Source organism: Apodemus sylvaticus, chromosome 11 (assembly GCF_947179515.1).
Source record: "Apodemus sylvaticus chromosome 11, mApoSyl1.1, whole genome shotgun sequence".
Lineage (NCBI taxonomy): Eukaryota > Metazoa > Chordata > Mammalia > Rodentia > Muridae > Apodemus > Apodemus sylvaticus.
In genome coordinates this window covers 76,377,707-76,399,892 of record NC_067482.1, presented here as the reverse complement: position 1 = coordinate 76,399,892, position 22,186 = coordinate 76,377,707, and the positions used below count along the sequence as shown (strand labels likewise).

Genomic DNA, 22,186 nt, shown 5'->3' with positions numbered 1-22,186 from the left:
CTTTTGGCAGCTGTAGCCCTGTAAGCCAAGCTGGGGGGCCTTATGCCCCTCCAGGGTTGTTCTTGACCAGCTCATTCTGAGCCCCAGTGCCCTACATCTTATGCTCCACCAATGGCTTCACTACATCCAAAACCAAACTCCTAATCAGCACCACCAACCCTTAGACAAGCCACACCTCACAGCTTTCATACCTCACAAGCCATAGCAGGTGACATGGACCCACTGGACATAAGGATTCAGTCACGTTCTTTTCTGTGTGATAAGTGATCTGAGAAGGGTTTGGGAAGGTGACTTCACTGTAGAAACATTACATAGTGTACTTACTCAAACTAGGATAGCTTGTCGGGTTTATGGACAACTGCCTAAAATGTAGTTCTGAGGAGTGGCTATCATCTAACAGTGCAGAACTCTCACAGTACAAGCACAGCATGTTTCTGAGCTCACTCTATCATTGGAGGCCATTTATTTAAAAAAAAACAAAACAGATGCTGAGCACAGCAGTGGAGATGGGACCCCACACTCCACAATGCCCCTCAAGAACCCTTTATCACAACACACAACACACCCTTGCTATATTTATAAAACAATTTATTTTTTGAACTTTTTCCTCTTAAGAGCCTTCCATTCACCTTCCTGTGTGGCCAGGCTATTAAATAGCTGTTTTACTTTGCGCTTTCTTTCTGCATCCCTAAAAACAAAAACAAAAACAAGTGTTAATTTTGTATCAGTTTTCAGGGTATTTTACCTCTCTGTTTGAACACTAACAATTCAGAACCACACATGGTTTTTTTTTTTTGGCTCTACCAAAAGCCTGCAAAGGCTGCCAAATATCAGTCACCGTGCTCCCTGGTGCTGAGAGAAACCAGCAGCCTGTGAGTGTGGTGTCACACCATAGTGGTGCCCTAGTCCCACACACAGCTCCTCCTCACCGTTCCATGATTTCTGAGAGCTGCATCCTGGCCAGGAACTGATTGTCTTTTCGGATCTCCCGGACGGCGCCTTTAAATTCCCGCTTGTGTTTGTGAATTAGTCTTTTCCTTTCCTGTTCTTCCTTACTGCTGCCTTGTTTCCGTCCAAACTCAAGCCTAATAGAATCAGAAAGGCTACAGAGGTGAGCTGACTGCTGAGTCCCAGGTGCAGCGTCCGCTCCAGCCCACGGACCACCTCAGGGCCCCCACACTCACACTTTGACTAGCCGGGGGGTGAACTGCTTCAGTGGGACAGGCTTGCTCTTCTCACAGATCAGCGGCTGGCAGCGCTGCTTCTGGCTTTCCATTTCTGACAGTATGCTTCGAGACAGCTCCTGAGGAACATGTAAAGACACGGTGAAGAGGCCTCCAAGAGGCCCGCTGCCTATGCTATACCCACTGGCTGTCACTGTCCCACTGGTATAACTGCCTGGCTGCACTGCCATCCTCTAAATAGGGAATAGCATGCAATCAGGACCCCTAGGCCTCCTGCCACCAAGCCTGAGTTCAGTCTCTGGAAACTAAATTTCGAAGGCATTTCCTCTGACCTCCAGACACGTGCTAATGCATAATCCCCCCCCCCAACACACACACACACACACACACACACACACACACACCTAGTGAGAGAGCTGTAAGTGAGAACTGGTCTCCAGAGAGCAGCATACGGCCTTTCTGCTCGGACGCACTGGCATGACACTGTCAGCCCAATTCTGACTGAAGTTCACAGGACTACCTTCCCTGCCGAGGGGACCTGCAGTGTGTGGAGGCAGCTGTCAGCAACACAAGGCTGGCGGGCAGAACAGGATGTCTGCTACCACTCTCTAAGGCCTTGGCTTCCAGATATCCCTGACAGGAAGTTTGTAGAAGCCAGCTCACTGCTGTTGGTCTCGTCCGTCCCTTGCCTTCACACAGATGTGGGGATCGCAATTTGCTTGCCTCCCTGCACCCACTGTGTAGTCTTGGTCCATCTAAATATGTGAGAACTCAGAAACTACAAACGCCATAACCCTAACTGACCAGCCTAAATCTGTAGGACCAGAGATCCCTTTAAAAAGAAGGGACAAACCAGTCATGTCCATAGAGACGCAGTTTGAGGAGGGCTAGAAACTCCTCAACTAGTCAAGGGATGGCTTGCTCCAGGCCTGGGGGACTCAGCAGTCTGGAAAGCCAGGGGCTGCCTTCAAGTGGCACAGAGGCGGGTTCTAATGTGTACAGGAAAGGTCAGTCCCACGGGCAAACAGCACACAGAACCCCGGCAGGGCCGGGGAAGAGCAACTGTGAGAAGCTCACCAAAACTGAGGAAAAGCCGGCGAGCAGCGCAGAGTGCAGGCGGTGAGGCCAAGGGAAGGTCACCCTGGCCTGTACGGTCGCTGGAGCCTCTGGCTTTATTGTGAATGGAGATGGGGTACAGAGGAAACAACATGCCTTTTTCTCCAAGGAAGCTGGGCTGGTGTGTGTGTAACTGATGATGGGGGTGGGAGCGGCTGAAGGCCGAGGACAGGAGACCAGTGAGGAACAGGGGCACGAGGGAGTGAGGAGGGACAGGGTAGGACATGCAGTCGGGATGGGGAGCAGGTGCAGGCATGGAAGAGCTGCTGACCACTACACATGCAATAGCATCAAAGCCCTGTTCAGACTCATGGGGGCTCCAAGGACCAAGTGAGGGGGGTCCCTCAGGGCTTCCTGTGACTTTACAGGATGGAGAGGTCGCCCTCAGAAACTGTAGGGTAAGGTGCTTTGGATGGCCTGGAACAGGAGTGGGGCTAGGAAGCTCTTAGTGTCATTTTACTTTCCCTTTGTGCTTATGACACTATAGATGGTTCCCAGTAATATCTTTTAAGCTGTAACTTCAACCACTAAGCTGGTGCTGGGTCCTGAACAGTCTGGGACAGGCAAGGCGCCTGATTACCGGTAAGCCTCACCTGAAGTTCTTGGGGGAGGCTACAGTCTGCAAGATGCTCTGCCAGGAGGGCTTGATGGGGCCTGACGATGGCTTGGAAGGACGGCAGTGCGCTGTACGTGAGCACGCAGTGCTTCAGCAGGCTCAGACACGAGGCTACACAGGACAGCCTGCAAGGGCAAAGGACGATGGAAGGGACTCAGCTCACCCTATTTCAGTAGTTACTCATAAGCCAACAAGACATCTCACCCACAGCTCAGAAAAATCTAAGTGGAATCACATCAGCAGAAAGGCTAAATGGTTCATTACAGTAGTCTAGGAAATACTATCTATACAGAGCAGTAGGAGGCACAAGAAAACAACAATACTTTAAAATGGGGACTCAGTTTCAGTTTCCAATCAAATAAGTATACTTTGAAAACAATGCTGCACATGTTAGGATATTTATTCTAGATGTCCCTGGCTGTCACACATACCTGGTGTGATTCGCTTCAGATGCTGTCAGGCTGCTCCGTCTACTTGCCCAGTGCAAGGGGAGGGTCCCCCTCTGCCAGGAGGCCACATCTGCTTTGTCAGAGACCACGAGCAATTCCGAGTTCTTCCCAAGTGCTCTAAAAGGGTGCACCAGATTGGAACCTGAATCCCAAGCATGACAGGTCAGAAAGGACCCGGGTAGTATGGGCTCCGAGGGCCTGCTCTGCAGTAGCTCAGCCTTTAAAAGTTGTCTGTGCGCCATGCTGCCGGGTCTTGTTAGATACCAGTGAACTCATTCCAACTATCCAAGTAAGCACAGAAAGGACACCTGTGCTGAGTGGTGGTGGCTCAGACCTTTAATGCCAGCATTCAGGAGGGGAAGGCAGGTAGGTCTCTGAGTTCAAGGCTAACCTGGCTTAGACTGAGTTTCAGGACAGCTAGGGTTCACAGAGAGAAACTGTCTTGAAAAACCAAAACCAAAACAAACAAACAAGTAAATAAATAAGTAGATTCCTGTGAGGAAAGCTCCAGAGGGGATGGGGAAGGCAGGCAGGGCGCCTAACTTAACTTAGAAGCCTGCTAGCAACACGTCCCCATGGCCTTCTTCGTGTTACACACATGGTTTAAGCACTTAGGGCATGGGCAAGGCAGCCGTATCCTCTTGTAGGGCTGTCATGCCAGCACCCTTACAGATAAATCAACTAGATATAAAGAAAGCAAAAACAGATTCCAGAAGTAAAACAGAATGAAGAGCTGCCAGAACGCTGGAGAGGGGTAGCAGAGGTCCTCAGGGGTCTGAGCAGGCCGAGGATGAGTAAGAACAGAAAGGACATTAGCAAAGGTCTGGAGGCGTTGGTTACTGATGGGGAGAGGAGCGGGCTGGGGCAGAGTTCAGGCGTAGTGAAGGGGACGTTGCTGGGTACGCCGTGGGGGCAGTGGATGGCCCGCTTGTTTCAGTCTCTTACTAGGCCACAGGCCCGTCTTGACTGCACTCTAGTCCATGCTCTTTCTGCTGCAGGATCCTCTCCAGGGACCTGCACCATCTGTGACAGGTCAAGCTAGATGGCTTGTTCTTAGGCCAGGCCTGATTCCCAGGGTCAGCCAGTGTTCCTCGAGCAGTACCACAAAGGGGGCTCTGTGCAGGGACATCATGTGACGAGAAGCCCAAGGGATGGGGCATGGAGGACTGAACTGAGCCACTGCCTAGCTTCAGTTGAGGGCGCCTGACTGCAGGGCGCTTAGCGACATTACATGCAACTCGAGCTGCGCTGTTTCAGTCTTATGAATGGAAATGGCAGCCACAGGAACAGACAGCAGTGACCAGGGAAAGAAACCAGTTAAGACTTGGAATCTCCCGTACTCTGTCTCCCTCTAGCTCTCCTCCCTCGAGGCTCAGCTTACAGACACTGCCCTGAGCAGTGCTGCCCATATGCAGTGAAGAGCAGGAGTGGTGGTGCACACCTGTAGTTTCAGCTACGCGGGAGGCAGAGGCAGGAAATCATTTGAGTTTAGGGATTTGAGACCAAACTAGGAAAAAGGCACTGTATTATTATTGTTGCTATTATTACATAGGATTTCTCTGGCTGCCCGAGAACTTGCTCTGTAGACAAGGTTAGCCTTGGACCCAGTGATCCACCTGCTTCTGTCTCCCAAGTTCTGGGATTGGGACTAAAGGCATGCACCTCCACATCTGGTTGAGGCTGTATCTTAATAATAAAAAGGATAATAAGGATCGGCCTCAATCCTGATTACCCTTCCTCCCTAAAGTGTGAAAGAGGAAGGTAAGATTCATTTTCATAATGTATTTAGTCCCAAATACTGAAAATCCCAACACCTAACATGTGCTGCAATACTTTACATGGAGAGATGAAGATCTATGTGTGAGGTGAGTATGCACTGTGTAGGCATGCACACACTGATTCCGAGACAGACTGTTCTTTCCAGGATTACAGACTTCAGAGGTTTTTCAATGTTCTCTCAACTTTTCAGAATGCATATGTAAAAAACAAAAACTAATATATATATGTGTGTGTGTGTATATATATATATATAATAATATATGTATATAATATTATATATATATATATATAATATATATAATAATTATTATTTTTTGGGTTTTTTTGAGACACGTTTTTTCTGTGTAGCCCTGGCTGTCCTGAAACTCACTCTGTAGACAAGGCTAGCCTCGAACTCAGAAATCCTCCTGCCTCTGCCTCCCAAGTGCTGGGATGAAAGGCGTGTGCCATCACTGCCTGGCAAACTAATGCATATTTACAAGTCTCCATAATCAACTCACCTTGGCTCTTCGTGTTTGGAGTTGCTATATAAAGAATCCCAAGTAGAAAATTTAAAAGCTCAGGGATGAACCTCCGAGACAGAGACACATACTCCAGGAACAAGCAGCACACAAAGAGACCCTTGATCACATCTTGTAGGGACATGACTGGACACTAGGAAGGAACCACAGAAACAGTTACTGCTCTGGAACCATGTTCTAGAACACTACACTGGGCAGACAACTTGCACCCCACTGAGTATCACGGGAAGCCCTACACGCTAAAAAAGAGGCTTACTGATTAGGAAGGCTACGCAAGCATGGGGCATGCTTTCGAGTCACACTCTGTATAATTTCATACTGCTGAGTCAAACCTCCCACCCCAGCTCTCTCCACTCCGACTCTATCTGGAGCGGCTCATACAGGGAGCTCTGGGACTGGGCCAAGGCTGCAGTCTGACCTTGGAACTTCTGATCCTCACAGGTTCTCATAAGCCCTTTAAGATGACCAATTTTATGCCAAATCTTAATGGTCAATAACTATGTACTTATTTTGTTATTTTGAGACAGGCTTTCTATACTGTTCAAGTTTGAACCGCTGGATTCATGTGACCCTTGTGTCACCAGGCTGTTGGGATGTGAAAGTACACTCTTGTTTAATATAGTCCTGAGATGTGATGACTCCACCCACCTTTGAAGATGGAACCCACCTTAGTAAGCATCTGGCTCATACAGATCAGGGCAGGGGTCACAACTGGATGCCAGAAATCAGAGGTTGGAAATAACAGCCCAGTGATTTTCAAATAAATGAGCTAGAAAGGAAGTATTACAATACAAATTAAAGGGAACGTGATGTTTAAGAGATCCCATAGCACAACTGGTCTTAAAAGTTCTGGTGAGATATGGCAGGCATTGACAAGCCACCACGACTCACTCTAGGTCAGGGCCTCCCTCAACACCTCCCAGGACACAGCAGCACTCCCATGCCTTCCTACACATAGCTGGCTCATTTGGAATGTCCAGAAGTATGCATTTGTTTTACCCTGAGCTTGGAATGGTCTTCAACCTCACCTCTAGCCTGAAGAACTGGGGCTTCATGGTAACAAAGCTAGGGATGTGCTTGCCTCACTGGACACCAAGTGATATCCTGTGTCTGCTAAGTAGGGTATAGCCATGTCTCAGCAGCCAGTACCTGTAGTCCTCCAAGCTTATGTGAAAGCAGGAATAGCCAAAGGCCCCAGGAAACCCTCCAGTGCACCCAGAGCTTTACAGATTTGATCAAGCATACTTAGGAACTAGCAGGCAGATACTAATAGAACTCACTTCCTTCTGGTCAGGCAGGGACTCTTTATCGCTGTAGAATGATGAGATTCCCCACCCCAATTTAAGGTGAGGAGAAGGGAGCCTTGCTAGCTCCATGGCCTGGCAAGCTTCTAGACAGCACAGCTCCTTAGTGTAGCAGCAACAGAACCACAGTATGAGCTATGTAGTTACTACTGTACTGGCAGCCGTGTCCCAGCGCCGCAGGGGCATGTGCAGTTTAGTGCACCATGGACACTCAGCTTACCTGAGGTATCTGAGCAGGTCTAAGTATAATTAGCGCCTCCACCCCCAACAAAGGAGCTGCTGAGAAAGGATGAGGAGCCCACACATGGCCATGTGGCTGGAAAGGACTTGGGACTTAATTAAGACCCTCCCACCCCAAATTAATGTCTACAGTAGCACTCAACAGCCCTGGCTCAAGTAGACAAGTGTGAGCTGGGAGGGTCAAGAAGACACACCTTACTCATTAGCTGCCTCAGGCCAGCCAGCTTTCAGCATGCATATAAAAAACAGTAACAAAAGCTTCAGTGAGCCGGCGGTGGTGGCGCACGCCTGTAATCCCAGCACTCTGGGAGGCAGAGGAAGGCAGATTTCTGAGTTCGAGGCCAGCCTGGTCTACAGAGTTCCAGGACAGCCAGGGCTATACAGAGACTCCCTATCTCAAAAAAACAAATCCAAAAAACCAAAAAAAAAAAAAAAAAAAAAAATCAGCACCTGTGAGTCACTGCTGACTCATTTCAACACAAACAAGAAAATGAAGTAGCGAGCACTTCTCAGTGTTCTTCAAAGGTGCTAATTCAGTCAAAGATGAAGCATGAGAGTAGGACACAACTGTTAAAATCTCGGAGACTTAAATATTTCTCAACATTTGAGAGAATGTTGAGAAATTCATTCCCAGGGCTGGAATCATTCTGCAGAAAGTGGTTTTGTTTGTCTTAAACTCCATCTCTACCATTAAGATTTGATACAGCCCTATCAAGCCAGAATTCTCCTATATATCAATCATTAAGAACGTACCCTCACGGGCTGGACCCAGGCCTCCCACACATACGTAGCAGATGTGCATCTTGGCCTTCGTGTGAGCCCAAACAAATGGAGTGCTGGCTATCCTAAAAGCTGCTACCTGTACATGGGAGATGTTCTAGCTGGACCATCTCGTCTGGCCTCAGTGGGAGAGGAAGCATCTGGGATCCCAGAGACATGAAGTGCCAGGGTGTGGGGGAGATACCCAGGGGAGCCCCCCTGCACTCGGGGAAGGGGAGGGGGGGATTATGGGAGGCAGTGAGCAAGATATAAAGTGTGTAAGTAAAAAAAACCAAAAAAAAAAACCCCAAAAAACCCTAGAACATCAAATTAAACAAAAGAAAAGAACAAAGACTCTATGCTCCCCTCATATCCTGTTGCAGTTCTCTCAGATCATTCTGGAAGATCTAGGAGGGGTGTTCACGCTGTCACCTTTCAACATGACACGTCATCTACAAATGTATCCAGCCACATTCATGGGAAATGTGGGACACATGGGCTCACAGGCTGGACACCTAAGGGACAGCGAACTTCTCTAAGCCACGAGCATAGTACACAATGCCAACCATTCTGTACAGCTGATAAAATGCACTTGGTTCCCAGTGGATGCAAAGAAATGATCTGATGAGCCCTGTCTCTGCTTACCACATCCAAGCCTGGAAACACTGCCCGGCCTTTGGTCTCAATCATTTCCTCCATCTCGTGCATGGCATCTCGGAGAACAAATCTTATGGAGTCACTTGCAGATTCAGGGAACATCTGGCAAAGATTGTATAAGTGCCTGTTAAACAAAAGCATAAGAGATTACTTTAGGTAACAAAAGCAAATAACCAAAACAACAAATCTCAGAACTATGATCCCGCGCAGTCGCTGACTCAGCAAGGAAGAGCAGGTAGCCTGCAAATGGACATATGTTTTTGCTTTCTGGTTGCTGGGTACTGAACCCTGTTTCCTGCACAGAAGGCAGCACTCTGTTGCTGAAATGAGGCCAGTCTGAAGAGGCACTTTTCTTACTGATGGCTACCCTTTTTGGTGGTCCAGGTGACATTTTGTTTTTTGTTTTTGTTTGTTTGTTTGTTTTTTGTTTCAAGACAAGGTTTCTCTGTGTAGCCCTGGCTGCCCTGGAACTCAGTCTGTAGATCAGGCTGTCCTTGAACTCAAAGATCTGCCTGCCTCGGCCTCCCAAGTGCTGGGATTAAAGGCGTGCTCCACCACCGCCTAGCCCAGGTGACATTTCAAGGAGCATTTTATAATTATACTGTTTTTGCCACTTTCTAAAATTCTGGTCATAGTGTTTGAGTGGTGGCAGGATATGTGAGGTAAAAATACTGTTGGGAACATATTCTAAGTGTCAACCTGTCTCTGCTTACCACATACAAGCCTGGTCTACAGAGTGAGTTCCAGGGCAGCCAGGGCTACACAGAGAAACCCTGTCTTGAAACAAAAAACAAACAAAACCAAAAAACAAAATGTCACCTGGACCACCAGAAAGGGTAGCCATCAGTAAGAAAAGTGCCTCTTCAGCACTTCATCCGTAGCACTTCACATGAGCTTACTCCTCCTCACCAACACTGTGCTTGTGCATCTTTGTGTACATGCAGGTGGCACATAGGCTAGTTACGCAGTACAAAGTGGCTGGGGAGTGCCCCCTCCAGGTGCAGACTTTCCCTTATCCCACATGCCACTACAAAGCTCCTGACAGAGATCTGTTTCTTTTGATCTTCCAGCTACCATACAGGGAGCACGAAACCACCACAGGGGTCACAGGTTATAACTGTGCTAAAGGCCAAAGCTTCTATAGCCACCCTTGGGCAAGACAAGTGGACAAGCAAAGCACCTCCTGTGTAGTTCCAGGGAGACAAGGCCCAAATGCCTCTAAACCCACCCAGAGGGGTGTCCTAAATGAAACAAATACAAAGTAATGTACTAATGCTATAAACTGAAAGGCTTACTAGCTTTGTTTTGGAGTCAACTTATTGGTAATCTAAGATTATCTCATTCCTGCACGGGTAGCATATGTCAGAGGGGAATGTTGTGAGCAAGTTATGGCCATGGCTGTGTGGTCTCCATTTCCCTGAGGGCAGTCACCTGCCCTCTAAGGCCATACTGCCACTGACTGCCACAATGATACCACATGTGGATTATAACATTAGATATTATAAAACTATCCAATTCAGCCATCTATTCCTCTACAAACATTTTTACTTACACAACCAACTTATCGATGGTCTTGAGGTCTGGTGTGCTGTCTGTGGCCAAATCTCCTATGTATTGCAAAAGGAAGCCAAACAATTTCTGCAGGGACACAGATTGGGAAATCACTTAGTGCCAATACCAAATGTGAAACCACAACCTACAACTCCCAGAACACCTGCATGCTGGTCAGAGCTCAGCGGGACCAAGGACTTCAGGAGAAACAGACATGGTCTTTATGGAATGGCAGCTGTGTATAATTTATAAAAACCAAGCAATGATTGAGGCATGGGAGGTAGCTCATGCCAATTACCTCAGTACTCAGAAGCCAAGACAGACAAAAGTTTGAAGCCCTCTGGGTCACAAAGTATGAGACCATCTCAAAAACAAAACAAAGCTGGGTGTGGTGGTGCACACCTATAATCCCAGCACTCAGAAAGCAGAGGCAGGGAGATCACTGAGAGTTTGAGGCCAGTCTGGCCTATAGAGTTCCAGGGCATCCAAAGATACAGTGAAATCCTTTATCACAAACAAAATGGAAGATACATCACCACCACCACCACCAACAACAAAGAAGAAAGCTGCAGTCTTGCATGGTCTAGACAAGGATAGGATAATCCCTGTAAGGAATGGAGCCACCTGATGGGCTGTGAGTCTCAGTTTCTTGACATGTGACACGAGGGGAACAGGGCTTCTCTGAGGCAGAGAGAAGCTTGATGCCACGTGGGGCTCTCTGCTCCTCATTAAGCACGTTCCGGTGTCACCACAGCGGTAACGAATGGGAAGACAGGCCCTGAGCCAACCCCAAGACACTTGGCACTGTGCACCTCCCGACAAGTCTAGCATCCACAGAGCCGGGACTATGCTGATACTCCAATACCAACACCTCCATCCCAGCGTACTTCCAGTTTTGCTTTGTTTCCTACTGCAAGACTTGGATGGTTGCACTTCTGAATTCTCTCCACCACCAAAAGCTGTTCTTCCGTTGATCTTCCTGATAATAAAACCCTCAGTTCCTCAAAGGATTCAGGAGCTATCAAAAACACAAAACATATTCACAGTTAACCTTCAACAGGACAACAATCCACATGGCCACTTACAGTGTAGGCACTGTAGTGTAGGCTCCTCCACTTTATGAAAAATTATTTAACTTAAATGATATATAAGGTGTTTGTTTATCCTCATACATATCTACTCTTATCCAGGGAGTCTGACATTTCTTAAATGACTATACTTAAGAATCATATACCTGAGGACAGCACCAAAGGAAAGATGACCTATGAATTTCATCAAATAGTAATTTGCCTGAAGATCCACAAACCATGAGGCATCTCTGTGGCAATGCTGGTTTCAGTACAGATGTCAGCCAGGATTGACGCACATGCATGAAACAAATCCATTTCCTGAGACCCGCAGATCAAGTCTTCTGCATGGAAGTCAGCTTTGCTCATTACTTACCTTTTCTGGACCTAACCTTCAGTCACAGAACAAGTCAGGGCTGCCTGCTATCACTGGAGAGCTTTTCTCTATGTTTCAGATCAAAGAACACTACATTTGATAAAAGGTATTTGTTGTGGCTGGAGTGTCCGGGAGTAAAGCCTTTGTACAGATGGCCAGGAATCCAATCTACATCCTGCTGCAGAAAGGTGCCTGCTTCATCTGTGTAGCCACAGAACTCTGTGGCCATGGAATCAATGGAAGTCATGCTAATAGGAAGACCCACAGATACCAAGGATGACAACAGGCACACAGCAGAGATTTCACAAGTGGGAATGTGACCATGCACTCACAATTGCATCTCCAGGGAGGGAGACTCACAAGTATACACTGTGGCCCTTATTTAGAAAACAACAAACCCCGCCAAGGCTGGGACTGAATCCCAGCCTGAAAACAGGAAAGACTATGTCACCTGCAAAGACATAGGGCAGCTCGGCTCCAGCAGCCTCTGGAGCTTTCCGGTCATCCCCCGGCAACCTCCCCGCAGGAGTCTGGCGCGGCTCTGTCTGCGGTGTCTCGTTTTCCTCCTCACTCTCTGCATTAGATTCCAGGTCTGAGTGGCTGTCTGCATCCTCACTCTCTTCTGGGTCCTCGTGGCTCTCTTCATCTTCCCCCTCTTCCTGCTCACTCTCTTGGCCATCTGCTTCCTTGCTTTGCTCTTCCTGGACATCTTCAATGTTCATCTTCCCATCCTAGAAGACCATGGTGACCACGGTTAGAACATTCTGCAGCAGCACCAGCATACCAAGGCAATGTGGTATTTTTCTTTCTCATCTCCTTGGGCTGCCTTGTCCACTCCCCTGATATGGGAACACCACAGGAACTGAAGCTTTCCTGTGGTGCTTTGGTTAGTTCCCTGAGCATTTGAAGCTTGGTCCTCTGTGGAGCTGTGAGAGGGGCCGGGGCACTGAGAGAGGCCTAGAGGAAGGTCTTGAAGTCAGGAAAGCCTGCTCTCAGGAGGGGTTAGCAGGGTTCAGTCCCTCTCATGGGGATTATTAAGGAACATACATGCTTGGGTCTCCTCTCGCCCCTGGACTTCCTGGCCTACCCACACGGTCACCTTCTCTTGCATCAATAAGGCCTTTACCAAGGCTCAGCAAAAGGTGGCACCAACCCCTTAAATATCTAGTGGAGTTACAGCTCAGAGAACCTTGAGCTGGGATATTGGAAAAAGTTTGGGTTTTGCCAGAGCTTATAAAAGTGAAATGCTGATGGTATCCAGTGAGGGCCTGGGGGTGGGGTGGGGCTAGGAAACAGAGGAGACAATAGGACCTCGGGGCTGGACCTGTACAGGGTAGTGGCTTTTTTGGTATTTTTGTTTTGAGACAGGATTTCTGTGTATAGCCAGGATTTCTGGCTGCCCTGGAACTAGGCCTCAGACTCAGAGATCCAGCAACCTCTGCCTTCCAAGTGCTACAATTAAGCTGGGTGGTGGTAGCGCATGCCTGTAATCCTAGCACTCTGGGAGGCAGAGGCAGTTCTGAGTTCAGTCGGAACTCAGATTTCTGAGTTCAAGGCCAGCCTGGTCTACAGAATGAGTTCCAGGACAGCCAGGGCTATACAGAGAAATCCTGTCTTGAAAAAACCAAATCCCCCCCCCCAAAAAAGGTGCTACAATTAAAGGCGTTTTTATCACCACCACCAGGGTTTTTTTTGGCATTTTTAACACCCAGTTTTATATCAGACCCTTCACAAAACAGTAGGCCTATTTTCCTTCCCTGAGCTCTAGCTAATACAGTCTAAAAATCACTGGTATTTTATAAAAGTTCTTGACTAAAAAGTACACTAGTACCAAGGATATAATTTAGTAGCACAGAATGCATCCCGAACAAATGAGGCCCGGCTTCAGTCCCCAGCACCACATAATAAACAAATGGCACCAGGAACTAATCACTTCATTCATAAATATTCATGGTGGCAATCTCTCTAGTCCTAGAACTTAGAAGGTAGCACAGTGAGTTCCAGCCTCTCTTGGGCTACACAGCAGGAGCCTATCCTCCACGCCCCCAAATCAAATAATTGTTATTGGTAACAATTATTAACCATGAATTAGCTCTGTCAATTGTATACCAATCCAAATAGATCACCAGTTTAAAGACTACACTGGGAATGGTAGATGCCAACAACTGAGGACCAGCGAGAGACGCCTCGTCTGTGTGGTTATGCTCCAGTTCCTTCTCTAGAAGAAGGACAGCATCACTGCCATCTTCTCTTTAAAACCTGACAGCTGCCATGCTCTAAATATATGAGATGTGACAGAAATTGCTTATAGGTTTCAGTATTCCAGCTATAGTGAATGAATACTAGAAAATGTGGTTTTTAAAGGGGGCAGGGGACGCCTTACCTTGTAAGAAAGCAAACGCCTGTCATCTTTATCCAGTATGAAGCCATCATTTAAATCATCTGCTGATGTATGTTTTGGTTTCTTTTTATTTTCACGTTCATCTTTTCCAAGCATTCTTTGAAGTCTTTCCGCCTAAGGCATCAAGGAAAGAGAAGTCACAAGCTGTGTTCATCAAATCTCTACCAACGCAGAGGCACCAAAGACTCCCATGGCAGCATACTAAAGCAGCCAGCCACACAGTATCTGCTTAAACACAATAAACTAAGACCCTGAATGCACAGGCAACGGTTTACAAGGTGACATACCCACTCTGGTGCCAGCAGTTGTTTGTGGGAGACTGTTACAAAGTAAGGCCTCATATACTGTTTGTATTTTACTTCATATGATCATTCTTACAAATGAAAAAGACATTTATGTCTGTACCAACATAAAATTTAAACACAGCACAATCCGGCCCATCTTCTAAGATAGAGCAGAAAAGCTTATAAAAGACAGTCTGCGCACTCAGCCCTCCGTGGGCGAGCTCAGCCTCTCGCGTGTCCAGCTGTGTTGGCCACTCAGTTCCCAGTCCCCGCACCTCCAGCTTCCTGAGCCTCTCTTGCTCCTCCTTTGCTAGTTCCTCTTCTGTTTTCATCCTGTTAGAGGGCTGTGCCTTCATTTCAAAGCCAAGCTCACGAACCATCAGGTCATACGCATCGGGCTAAGGGGAAAAAAAGGTTTTTCAGAATTGTTTACAAAAGGTAAAGAACATTCCATTAGTGACCAGACATTGTACATAAGGAAGGGGACAACCCACACCCAAGTTTTTTTGTTTCTACACAGACAACTGTTCCTGGGGCTAGTGAGATGGCTCAACAATTACGAGAACTTGCTGCCCCAGCAGAGCACCAGAGTCCCTGCCTTCATCCTATGTTCCACAGCTCCAGGTCCAGAGGTGCTGCCCACCCCTGGCCTCACAAGTAGCCACATGCGTGCGCATATTATCCCCCCACCCTAAGAAATAAATCAAAGCAAGCTGGTTTAATTGGTTTAAAAACTGAAAAGTAGGTAAGACCTGTGGGCAAATGGGCATTTCTGTTCATAAAAATTATTATTTTATATGCTCACATTATATAATTTATATACTACATACAACATATATTTATGTTATTATGTATTATATTTGAGCCAGGGTTTCTCTGTGTTGTCCTGGAACTCAATCTGTAGAGCAGACTGGCCTCAAATTGTGGTGGCGTACATCTTTAATCCTAGCACTTGGGAGGCAAAAATTCTTAAAACTTATCAACTGCTGGGCATAACAGCACACCTGGGATCCCAGCATCTGGGAGGTGGTGGCAGGAGGCCAAGGTCACTCTTGATGAAACCTATCTCAAAAGAAAAGAGGCACACCACTCATCTGAGTATTAAGCCTGCAACATAGGAAACTACATGAGTCCCAGCAATGATATGGCCGGCTTAGAGAGACACATACGAGGCCATGCTGCAACACAATCTAGTAAAATCCTATTTCCTTAGTAGATTCTTGCTACTACACAAATGCACCATATTCAACAGTTTAGGAGAAATTTAAAAAGCATCACTGTCAAGAGGAAAGGAAACCAAGCATTAAACACACTACACATGAATATAAGGACTGTAACACACTACACACGAGTATAGAAGTTCAGCTTTCCCATGTTTCTACCCTAAAGAACTTCTCACCTAAGAAACACTGTAGTACACTTAAGGTAGAGAAAAAGGTAACTTTTGGTCACTTCTACCCTGTAACAAACATGAGATAAACTAACTGAAAGTTGGGCACAGCACCACAGTCCTTTATCCCAGCAGGAGGAAGAAATAGGCAGACTTCTGTGAAATTGAGGCAGGTCTGGTCTACAGAGTTCTAGGCCAGCCAAGGCTACATGGGGAGACTCTGTCTAAAATCCAATCAAAACAAAACAAGAGGAGCATTTGTAAGGCCAGCAAAATGGCTCAGTGGACCCAAGTCTGCACACATACTAAAACCTGCTCGAACAGTTGAGAACCAAATATGTTAAAATGTCAAAGTCAAGAGAGCTCACTGCAGCTTCTTGTGAAGGGAGGGTTACCCACCTGGGGTTTTTCCTTTTTCTCTTTGTTTTCTGACTTCTTAGGTTTGCGTGACAGGAGAATCTGGATTTCTTTCCAGTCTTTGTCTAGCTTCTCCGTGAGCTCAAGGGCATCTTCTCTCTGAGCCTGTCTTTCCCTCTGGGGAAAAAATCCAGCAAATACAAACCACACACCATTATTAAACTTTCACGGTGGCCTGGAATCAAGGCTAAGAACACACACAATGACCCACCTCATACAAACTCGTCGACATGAAATAAAGGACCAGAAGCAAGAATAAGTCAAACAGAAATAACTTCCTGCTACTACATATCTAAACTCTGAGCAGTACACTTCAAGTTTAATTAGCCATATTGTTTAAATATTAAAGCCAACAAAACATTAGAGGTGTAAGCTTAATGGAGAACTAGACTATCCTTTTCAAAATGAATAGTTCTATATCAAGTGCAGACAGGAATGTCAGGGAAGGGAGTCTGCCCCGTTTTGGTGCTGTCCGCATTAAGAATGGGAAGCGGCCCACCTTCTCTTGCTTTGATCTTGCAATGAGCTCTTCAATCAGCTCTTTCCGCGTCTTTGGCTTGTCTCCATCCTCACTGTCCTTCTGAGAGGTATTCTTGTGGACCCCACCACCAAAGTGGGAGGCAGTCAGTTCAGCTGGAAACAGAACAGAAGGTTTCGTGAAGCCCAGGCTCCAGCTCTGCAGCCATGGGTCCGTAGAACTCTGTCGACGTTTCTTCAAGTAGCTGTCAGGGGACAACTGTGGAGTGCCAGTTCTCTTACTCTGCCTTTATGTAGGTTTTGGGGATCAAACTCAGGTTCTCAGGCGATGGCATAAGCATCCCCCCCTCACCTGCCCATCAGCTTCTCTGACTTTATTACATCATGTCTCTGTTGCCTCCCTGCTAAGACAAAGCTCAGTTTCACCCCACCCTTTCTTCTTTTGGTCTCACAGAAAAGCTTCCAGTGTCTCCTTCATCTTCAGTCTCTGCTGGCTCTGCCCTGTCCAGCACCGCCCTGGCTCCCCTGTAGCGTTTCACAACTTACAAACCAGCGCCTCGTTTTCTTCATCCCCCACTCTGCAGAAAGGTCTCTACCTGGCTTCCAGTCAACACGCCCAGGGCATCCTCAACAGATTCTCTCGCTCTTTCTGTTTTGGTTACGCGTCTGAATGGAGACCCGCAGCCACCGGGCGTCCTGTTCCACTGTGCTCCTATTGCCTTTGCACAGGCCCTCTCACTGAACCTGAACTCAAGCCAACCGCCTACCAGATCCAGGGACCCTCCTGCTCTTGTCCCCACAGTGCCATCCTGAGACTCTTCTGTGTTGATGTTTTTAAAAAATTGTAATTATTAGTGTATGACTGGGGTGGGGAGCGGGATTACATGTTACAGCACACAGGTGGAGGTCAGAGGAGAACTCTGTGCAGTTGTCTGATCTCACATTACCAGGCTTGAGGAGCACGGCCATCAATCCCACAGAGCCGTCCCACTGGCCCCGCCGCTGGCCTTCGGGACGCTCATGCTGCACTCACTCACCGAGCACCTCCCAACCCAGGCCACCTTTGCTGCGTGTTCTTGCTCATTTGGCGGCCTCTGGTTCCTATCTCTCCAGCTGACCATGGACGTCTCTCCACAGACTCCTCTAAATCTATATGAAAGTTCTCCTCACTTCAGTGATTGCAATCCAATCTTCTCAGTGGATTAGGCCAACACCTATACAGTCATTCCATTCCCTGTTCTCCCTGACTCATATCCACATTACTAGTAAATCCTGTCAGGATATCCCATCAGACAATGGAATGTCTCGACATAAACAGCTCAGTGGTTGCCCTTGCCCATGTGTTGCTGTTGACCGTCCGCTACGGCTTCCCACTGCCAAGCCCCCAGCCTTCCAGCAGCTCCCACTCCAGACCCCCCACATGCACTGTTCCTCCCATGGCGAGCCTCCTGGCTCCTAAGGTGGTAAGTCTTTGTACAAATGCCTTTTCAGTGAGCCTGGCAATGCCTACCTAATGGCGTTCCCAACCTTCTCCTGGGACACAGTTCCCAATGCATAGCCCTTTCACCAATCACAGATAAAACAATTTAATGGTATGGCTGTTTACCATCTGAGTCTGCCATCTGATATCACCAGTCAATTTACGCTCTTGGTATTTTGTTCTCTCACATTTTCCCAGAACTAAGAACGTTGCCTGTCTCATAAACTATTAATGAATGAATGGATGATTCCTGAATCTCCTTGTAAATTTGGTCTATTTGATGTAGTCATATATTAATGTTAAGTAAGGTCAACATTCAATCTGCTTCATGTTACCCACAGGCAAGGGCTAAATATCAGTTTTTGTACAAAGCTGACGTAACAGTCCAACTCGAATGCCATGGCTACATCTATTAGGTCAGAATTTATGAACGTTTAGGAAGCTAGGCTATGAAGAGCTCTTGCTAAGTCAGTGAGGTGGGTTCCTGTGCAGTTCTATCTTTCTCTGTGTTTAGAGGTAAAGTTGGCTCCTGTGATAGTTAATTTAGAGAATGGTATTAACAGAGCTGTCTCAGTCCCTAAAGGCACTGGTCACACATACCAACCTATAGCTCCAAGACAGACACACAGAAAAAGAATGAAGCAAAAACCCTGACCTATGCAGTTCATCAAAAGGTTAAAATACCATTTTCAGGAGAAAGTCTAACAAGAAACACACCATCTCCTGCTCGAGGCTATGCTACTGTGGCAGCACCCCAACTTACCGGACAATGCCCCCCGGTCTTCGGTATCACTGTCACTATCCACAATGTCATTGTGCTTTTCAATGTCAGCCAAGGACTGTCCATAATGAGTCAACTCTTCATCTTCATTGAGGTTGTAGATGTTCTTTTTCTCATGATATCGCTTGACAAAAGGGCTACAGTCAGTTACTTAAAATTATTATGTTTATTTCCTAGAAAATTAGTTATTTTCCACTGTATGTGAAATATAACAGTACAATATAATCAGTCTGGAAATTATTCTGGATCATTTGAAAGATGGTTGAAAAATACGCAGAACTTGTAGAGAAAATTCTTACATAAGTCAACTATGCTAAACTAAGCTCCTACTCAGTCCTCCCCCTAGCAATGGTTCCCCACTCCCTTGTTCTCCTCCCGATAAAGCTGAAGGGCAAGCAGCCCAGTACCAGCGCTGCATGCTATCTGTTCTCGTTAAGGCATTTATCCACTATTCCTAGTATGTCTTGAAAATACCTTCTCTTTGTCTACCCAGATGAGGCACACCACTTGAGACATGACCCCCGTCCATGGCAGGCAACCAGCTTGGAGGTGAACATGAACAAGGAGGAACACCCTTTTCCTTGGCTCGCCTTGTGTAAAGTTTATAGCAAAGACTTCCCTGCTGGTTTTTCCATACCTGTTGCTCCAGAGCAAACCTCTTCATCATCTTTTCCTCTGGACTGATGTTGCTATTATACTCCCCAAAGCGTCTGTCTGTGAACACGTTGGACTTGTTCCTTTCTTTGTATTCCTTTAGTAAAGTCTGGGTTCGCTGGAAAACACATCACACATCAATGATTCTTACACAAAAGTGCAATAATCTTCACTCAAGAGGCCACAGAAGGGGCTGTGAAGTTGAGAACACAGTTTGCCACTTATTTAATGCTCATAACCAGTACAAGTGGCAAGGTATACCGCATGAAACTCAAGGCTTAACTAGAAATAGCAGATGTGGCTCTATTAGATGCCACATTATTCTATTTTCTAATATCCCCTCTGCCATCCTTGGCCTATAGTGTATACTGGTGAATTATTAGTCATTTGTATTTTTTATAATGCATACATTGGACCACATACACGACAGTGTTAGCTCCTTGTAGGTTGGATATTTTACCCAATTTAAAAGAAATTTCCTTCAATTTAAAGATCTCATGTAAACTGGATCCTTTGTAATATAGTACGGATTAGTAGCTGTGAATGGCAAAGGCTAAGTCTTATTACCTAAGTTTTTATAAGGTTAGAAATATTGGTTTTTTGGGGGTTTTTTTTGGATTTGGTTTTTTTCGAGACAGGGTTTCTCTGTATAGCCCTGGCTGTCCTGGAACTCACTCTGTAGACCAGGCTGTCCTGGAACTCAGAAATCCGCCTACCTCTGCCTCCCAGAGTGCTGGGATTACAGGCGTGTGCCACCACCACCCGGCTGGTTAGAAATATTGGAATAAATCTTTTAATCATTATCAATTGATTTTAAATATACATAAATCTAGTAGGTTAACTAAACATTAAGAGTCATGCTTCTACCAGGTAAATGAGGTGAGCTGGCAGATGGTGGGGATGTGTAGGCGTTGTGTGGAAGCTCGAGGGACCCCTACCAGAGAGTTGGCTGAGCAGGGGCTGGAAAGTGGGCAGGCTGGCAGATCACCAGAGCATGGGCCTAACTCCCGGAGAGTTCGCAGGTCCATTGGCGGGCTAGCAAGAGCCCTGTGGCCCAGCATGAGCTCTGCAGATAACCATTGCCTTGTCAGCACTAGCCCGGGAATGTGCTAGTGTTCTTTTTTAGTATTTCTTGAAACAACTTCCTTTACAAATATCACCAGTAGCCGGACGGTGGTGGCGCACGCCTGTAATCCCAGCACTTGGGAGGCAGAGGCAGGGGGATTTCTGAGTTCAAGGCCAGCCTGGTCTACAGAGTGAGTTCCAGGACAGCCAGGGCTACACAGAGAAACCATCTCGAAAAACAAAACAAAATTCCAAATGAAGATCCGCAGTTACATACAAAATGCCATTTGTTGAACTTAATTTGAAAGGAAGGTCCAGTATACTCATGAGATGGGGCCATAAGAACAAGGGTAGAAGCTAGGAGGTTATCCCCAAACGTACTATCCCAGTGACTTCCCAAGGGACAAGCTCTTGAAATTCAGAGGAAGGACATTTTCCAAACATCCAAAGAGCATGCTCTGTGAACCTTATCCATGGGTCAAATACTGTCATGGTAAAAGCATACAGAGAGCAGTGGGTACAGGGCAGCTCAGAACTCAGAAGTGAGTAAGTCTGCATAAGTCTTAGGTCCTAAAGGCTCCAAGAGGAGTCAAGAAGAATGTATACTTGGAAGATCCAAAGGAGAAAGAGTTTCCAGAGGAAGAGTATTCAATATCAAGAAAAAGGGAGGCAGTGTTATGCCTCAGTCCTGACATTTTTGCTGGCTAGTTTAAGGCAAACTTGACATAAAATATAGTCATCAGAAAGAAGAGAATTTCAATAGGAAAAAAATACTTCCATCGGGCCGCAAGCAAGCCTAAAGAGCAGATTCCTAATTAGTGACTGACCGCGGGGGGCCCAGACAGACTTTGTGGATGGCGGTCCTAGGTTCTTTAAGAAAGCAAGCTGAGCAAGCCATGGGAAGAGAGCCAGTAAGCAGCATTCCTCCATGACTTCTGCAACAGCTCCTGCCTCTAGGTTCCTGCCTCGTTTGAGCTCCTGCTTTTAATTTCCTCAATGACGGGAATAGAGAAGTGTAAGCCAAATAAATCTTTTTCTCCCCAGATTGCTTTGCCTGGCCATTGGGCACAGTACGCGGATCCTGGTAGTGCCTACCCGCTTACCTTCCTGATGGCCCGGGCGCGGGACACTCCGGGCAGGCCCACATCGTGGCGTGTCTTCCTGCCAAGGATCTGGAACTTCTGCCGGTTGACTTTAACTTCAAATGGGTTTGGGTTAGTCTTCGCCGGGCCTCCGAACGCCCCTGCGGGCGCTTTGTGGACCTGCCTCCGCGCCCCAGCCCGCTTCGCTTTCCCCATGACATTCACTCGGCTACACTTTAGACGACAGTGTCTGCTGCCAAGCAGCTCCAGAAACTCGTGCGTCGAATGCAGATGGAAACCACGCCCAGCATCGTCTCGCGATGAGTGCGTCAGCTTCCTGTACTTCGCGAGAAGTACACAAATCCTGGATGACACTAAACAGGCGCTTTAGTTTACTGGGTTAAAGACTACAACTCCCAGGAGGCCACACTTCCATACTTCCTGGCGCTGGGCCTTATGGGATCTGTAGTGTCCCGAGAGCTGCACAGTCTCCTCAGACGCAGCCCCGAGGGGAGCTCTCGGGCTCCCTCTGGAGG

General features: G+C 47.0%; 1 protein-coding gene across 1 annotated transcript; it reads right to left on the bottom strand.

The window, feature by feature from the left end:
- Window positions 1-571: 571 nt before the first annotated feature.
- Nop14 (NOP14 nucleolar protein) lies at window positions 572-21,948 on the bottom strand. The gene is made up of 18 exons (XM_052198103.1): window positions 21,672-21,948; window positions 19,487-19,621; window positions 18,832-18,973; window positions 16,611-16,744; window positions 16,094-16,228; window positions 14,580-14,702; window positions 14,003-14,134; window positions 12,071-12,350; window positions 11,064-11,194; window positions 10,178-10,263; window positions 8,614-8,749; window positions 6,333-6,434; window positions 5,645-5,798; window positions 3,348-3,507; window positions 2,894-3,041; window positions 1,185-1,303; window positions 930-1,085; window positions 572-688 (listed from the first exon to the last, which is right to left on the bottom strand). The coding sequence occupies exons 1-18, from the start codon at window positions 21,864-21,866 to the stop codon at window positions 589-591; spliced, it is 2,568 nt and encodes an 855-aa protein (XP_052054063.1). The 5' UTR covers window positions 21,867-21,948; the 3' UTR covers window positions 572-588.
- Between the last annotated feature and the right edge of the window lie 238 nt (window positions 21,949-22,186).